General features: G+C 37.0%; 1 protein-coding gene across 1 annotated transcript; it reads right to left on the bottom strand.

Moving 5' to 3' along the window:
• Positions 1 to 1,989: 1,989 nt before the first annotated feature.
• Positions 1,990 to 5,574, bottom strand: LOC146464057 (adenosine receptor A3-like). The gene is made up of 3 exons (XM_085083742.1): positions 5,452 to 5,574; positions 4,462 to 4,524; positions 1,990 to 3,712 (listed from the first exon to the last, which is right to left on the bottom strand). The coding sequence occupies exon 3, from the start codon at positions 3,706 to 3,708 to the stop codon at positions 2,797 to 2,799; it is 912 nt and encodes a 303-aa protein (XP_084939868.1). The 5' UTR covers positions 3,709 to 3,712; positions 4,462 to 4,524; positions 5,452 to 5,574; the 3' UTR covers positions 1,990 to 2,796.
• Between the last annotated feature and the right edge of the window lie 476 nt (positions 5,575 to 6,050).

Below are 6,050 nucleotides of genomic sequence, written 5' to 3'. Positions count from 1 at the left end.
CAGTATGGACAAACCACGATTGATTTTGGTTTTTCTTCTCATTGGCTGAGAAAGAATGGCGCGAATTTTACTAACCAATCACAAGCCAAAGTAAAGCAAAACGAAAACAAAAATTAAAATTGATTCAGTCTATAATCAATTGAAAACACCTAACTTAATATATGCAAATACATGTATAATCACGGAGCGTTCTAAGTAAGAGATAAATACCGAGAACGGAGGTATTAATCCATATACGGCCCGAGGGATGTATATGGATTAATACCGACGTTCGAGGTATTTATCTGACTTATTTCATGAAATTATTCCTTTGTTCAAGGGGACAAACGCCGGCTAATTACTACCGTCACACTTAGGTGAGAAACGGAGAACAATAGAAGCAACCTGATGTGTGCGTTTCTCGCAGTACTGCTAATGTAAATGAGGGATTTATCTTTATAAATCCCTCGTTTCAGTTAGTTTAATATTCATGAAGTATGTAAGTTAAATAAAGGATGTTGAATAACAAAAGAAAATGTGTGATTCATGAAATAAAGAAGTCTTAAATGCAATGAATAGGTGAATGAATTACTGTACACTCATCTAGTTGAGGTAAAAGCTACTTTAAAAATTCAAAATGACTTCAAGAGCGGTTTTCAAATGAGGGTTGAAAGTACTTTCGCTTATGCTTTGGTTTGGTTCACTACGCTCTGCAATTTGTTGCCAAAGTTCGCGCCAAACCAATACCGGTTTGCTCGCACAGGTTTTCCCGCCCTCGGCGTCGGTTACATGTATTTACTTCAGGTTTTGATTGGTTCATTGTGCTGTTTGCGTTTGTTGTGATTGGTTATAGCAGTTACTTTTGCTTTGGTTTTACGACGCTCAAATAAAAACTGTACCGTAGTTTGAGTAGTTGGTGTCTCGGCAGTGTATTGTGCCCCTCTGTCCTGGCATTTCTTTGTTGGCAAGAAATCATCGCCTTCTCTCTTTACGTATGAGTCGTTGGTCGAATAAAGCCGGTACAAGCTGTAGATATCATACCTGAGGTAACATATGATCATTCTTGATAATCAAATTATGTGCAATAGGGAATTAGACATGAGACGCGGTTACAACGTCTGAATCATTTAAATTTCCGCTCCATTTTATAGAGGGAAAATTAAGGCAGAGCACCAAATGGTTTCTCAATTCTTTTGTTGCCAAATGTATCAATAATAACGATGTTTTGGGTCGAAAACAGAAATTTTTGCAAGTGAAATATTTTCGGTAGAAAACAGATTTAGGCTGCATTTTGCTAAGATCTCTGTGAAAAGATGAAAATCATCCAGAAAGTGCGCTTATCTGAATCTAACAAACGTTTTCCATGTACAAAAGGTTATTATTTAAACACAAAAGTAGCACTTTGCAATTCCTTACCAAACAAAATAGAATGATCGCTATGACGACATTCCAACCTTACTTAGGTTTTTTTTTTGTCAATTCTCGTGCATGCCTCACAATCGTAGGAATCATAATCGTGTTAGCCTGACCACTTCAATCGTGTTCAGCCACATTAATTTGTTAATCAGCTTAAGCACCAAACATTAACATTATTTCTCATTACTATTTAGGTCAGCCTGCTTGGACAATAAGAAATAGCGATAAAAAAGTAAAACTTCGCAAGGAAATGGGTGGTAGAGAAAAAAAGCTAAAAACCTGATTATGACTATATCGCGGTACATTAAAGCTGATAGGGACCTTTAGAAGAGACGACGACGACGACGCCGACGGGAACGGAAGTTATAAAATTACCCTCGCGTCTTCCGAATAAATTCGCGATGGTTTATACTCATATAGTTTGTGTAATGTGGTCGAATCGTCCAGGAGCTAACGTCGTAGGGGCACCTTTAAAGTTCAGAAAGAGGAAGGTAAATTAATGATCATGCTTTCACGTTGTCCTTAAAACCTTAAATATGGTCATTTCATGCTGTTATTTTGCAGAGGACGGCAGAGAAATATACCAAAGAATATAATGCACATGCACAGCCAGTGTCTTGCTAATTAAAACTATTGTTTTCTGACGTTCTTGTTGACGTCATCGTCGTCGTCGTCCCTGCTTAGGTTCACCAATAACGATCTAGTAAAGCAATCTCTGATTGTGCTAGTTCGCTATGCCAAAGTTAAATGAGAAGCTACTGACCTAAAAGACCAGGTCAACAAGTAAACTCGTAATTAGTTATTGGAAATCTTTCTAACACCTACATAATTTAGACATGACGCCACAGACATACGACCATAATGTAATAATTAGAAGAATACTTGTTATAACTCCAGGGGCTACATTAACGAAACCTTTCTAAGTAAAGACGTATCCTTCGTATTGATCTTCAACAATAGACTATCGATATTCCTACAATAGGCTTTTATTAAGGAACAATACTGAAGAGACATCTTAACTTAGGAGGGCTTCGTGAATCTGGCCTTGCATGCGCCTATCACAGGAACGTGCTCTAGATTTCAGTATCCACTCTTCCCTCGCCTATCAAAGAGCTCACAAAGACCTTTGCACTGGAATTCTGAAATATCATTTTCAACTCTTTTTTTTGTGTGTGTGTGCGTGTGTAACTGAATTGCAACATCAAATGAGAGAGGGATTTGTCCCGACCGCTGGTATAAATAAAACAAAACTGAAATGCATTAACACACATAATTGTAAAACGTAAAATGGATAATTCCTCGAGATTTCAAATTTATATTTGTCAAGTTCTTTACTTTAGTCTAAGACTTCCAGTTTAGCCGATAATACTAAACTTGTATGGCAACAAATATCCATAGTAATCACAAGGGACCAAGGGGAATAATCTCAACTTGTCTTTGCTGACCGCGAAATAGTGAAACGAGAGCTCTTTTAAAGTCTGGCATTCTGACTGCATATAAAATAGGATTGACAAAGGAGTTGGCATAAAACAAAACGATGAAAGCGCTAAAAAGATGAGAAGACACCGGGTGAGGAGGAAGAAAGGAAGGTAAATAGACCGACAGGACATTAAATATTGTAAATGGAAGCCACAGCAGTAAAGATAGCACAGTCACAATGAGCAAAGTCTTCGTTAGTTTTCTCTCTCGGCTAACTGCACCATGGTGCTGAGGATGACCTCCACAAGAAATTTTGAAAACAATGGACACATAAGAAACACAAATAACAAATAAACAAAAGCCTATCGATGAACAAGCTGCATATTTAAATCTGGAAGAACTTAAATAAGAATAAGCAATTAGTGCTAGCCCAGATGTAACCCAAATGATTGTAATAATAAATCCAAACACCCACTTTTTAATAATACGATGTCCGAAAGGACGAAACGTCGCGTGCGCTCGTTCTAACGAGATCGCAGCGAGGTTTATCAGAGAAGCTGCAATAAACAAGAACAGTATGTAAAATTCAACAAGCAAAGGTGGTCTTTGGGTATTCCAAAAGGAGCATAATTCTCCAAAGGACACAAAATATGTGATTTCTGAACATCCTCCAACAAACATATCTGCAACTGCCAGGTTGATGACCAGGTACATGCTGCGCTTACGAAGACTGTGGTTTTTGATAAAAACAATAACCGTAAGGATATTAAGTGTTACTATAGCAACAGACTCGGTCATGACTACTGTAAGCCAGGCAATGCACTCAGATGAAGATAACCACTGGAAACTTGTTTCATTTTGTGTTCCGTTTTGCTGATTGGAAGAATTAACCATCTCTCTGAAAAAAAAAAAAAAAATAGCGAAGGGATTATGTTAGGGTGAATTGTTTCTTTGTTGGTCTGCTTCTGTTTAGAAAGTGTTTACATATTCATAAATTTGTAAATGAAAACCGAAGCAATGTTACTAAGCCAGGTAGCATTCACTATCCCTGGCCACCTGCTTCCCTGGTGTAGAACATGATTGTTTCACTGAAATTTTACGTCACAAATTTTAAAGAAAAGAAAACAAAGGAAACAGATGGAATTCTTCACTAGTGATGTGACTAAGCAGTGATCTCATTTAAGCACACATGATTCCATATTAACTCTTTCGAACGCAAGCGCAAAAAAAAAAAAAAAAAATTCAAAACATTGTAAAGTTTGTGCACGCGTTTTCCAGTGGCGAAGGTTACGCTTGCTTCACTATCGAAAACAGTCCTTAGGCTACCGATCACTGATTGCGCGCGATGTTACATTAACCATGGTACACTTTCATCTTTTGCAAAAAAAAAGCGTCATTTAGTTTTCGGTTCCTTTTACGGATTTCTGTATTAAGCTGCCGTTTTGTCCATTTTTTACCATGAATTCCACCTTTAGCAGGCACTGAGTATTTTTCATGAGCTGCTGTATGATCCGAGTGTGCGAGTTACTATTAAGACCTGTGAAAAACTACTTGGAATAAATAACAAATAACCTTTTTGTTATATTTGAAAAAAAGAAAAAAGGGAAGAAAGAAAACGTTTCAGAACAAGAATTTTTCAATACATACCTTACTTGGAAGCAAAATATCCGACTCGTCAGTGCTGGAAACAATTCTGAAAAATACTTCCCTCTGCAACGAGAAATGTATGTTAAAATTCAGTATTTATATATATTTTTTAAGTTGATGATTAAAAAGCTTCATGCTTAGTTTTCTGGTCTTGTAATAAACATTGATGCAATTTTGGCACTAGAGAACTGATTGTTTTCATATCTACTAAGAATATAGCATGAACGAATATAATTTAGATTATAAAGCCAACTATTCAATTAACATTTAGCTTGAGTGGGTAGAAGCCTCGAGCGGTGTTAGCAATGACAATTAGCCTGCGCCTAGACTTGTTATTAGTCGACTTCTTATGGCGCCGAAAGAGAGCATTACGAGCGTCGGAATCGCGAGGCCAGAAAAATGAAAACGGAATTCGGGAAAATCTTCGGCAAACATCCCGCTGGTTCCGCGGGCTAATCACCCGGATTCCGGTGTAAAAGATATGAAGTATGAACAAAGTTGCTGTGATCAATGGTCCTCAACAAGATAGCAGGTGACCTGAGTGACAAGCTTTCCTTAAAAGTCCTATGAAAATATCACGCGCCAGTTTTGAACAAGGAAACTAACAAACTTGACAAATATTGTTGCATGTGATACACGAGAAATTATAACTCGTTATATAATAACTTCGAAAGACTCAAAACAGCTACTTGTCTACTCCTGCAATCTTCTTGAGATGCAAATTTTCGCTTATCAATTTCCTTTTTCCACAGTTATTTGCCCGTTTTTTATTGAGCATCCAAATTTTGAAGTACACAAGAGAAAATAAAAACCTGTCGAATTCTAACTCGTTATTAAGAAAAACTCGCTCGTGTGAAACCAGGGCTTACTTTCAGATTATCACCACAGTATCTAAAACACAACTTTGCGTGTTCGTAACATCACAAAAAAAGACAACCATCTTGGTTTTCTTCATCGAATTTTTCAGTTCCCTTAGATAAAATAGCTTACCTGAGTGAAAGGTGTTGAGCAGTGGTGGTTCTTGTTCGGCTATCCGGCGGAGAGCAAGCGCTTTCAAAATGTAACTCTGAAAACAAACTAAGTAAAGGGCGATTTAGCAGGATACGTGCTTTGAATGATATAAGCCGGTGAGTATATTTAACTTAATGCGTGAACCACTTACCAATAACTTGCACGATAATTGCTAATAGCTTTCATAAAAAAAACTGTCATCCACGTTGACATAAAAAATAAGGTCTTTAACTTCAGACTATTAAACCCTCGTACGAAACGTTAACATCAAATATCAGTGATCTAACAGGTCAGATCAACAACAGATTCTTACTAACATGTAAAAGATACTCGAGGTGTATCACCAACCGTATCCTCTATTGTGTTTGTAAAAAAATACATTGTATCGCCAAGCACTGATAAAACAATTTCATAACTTATGTTAAGGAATATCCTTTCGTACGATAACCACTCTGATATAGCGGATCTTCGTTTAAATGTTTCACCTCATTAGCTACATTAACATAATAAAGGACAAAACTGGCTACTGACAAATAAATGGTTTTCATAAATTGAAAAAGCTTGTTCATATTATTACC

This window comes from Pavona decussata, unplaced genomic scaffold, assembly GCF_977016875.1.
Source record: "Pavona decussata unplaced genomic scaffold, jaPavDecu1.1 SCAFFOLD_169, whole genome shotgun sequence".
Lineage (NCBI taxonomy): Eukaryota > Metazoa > Cnidaria > Anthozoa > Scleractinia > Agariciidae > Pavona > Pavona decussata.
This window is presented reverse-complemented; position numbering and strand designations above follow the sequence as displayed.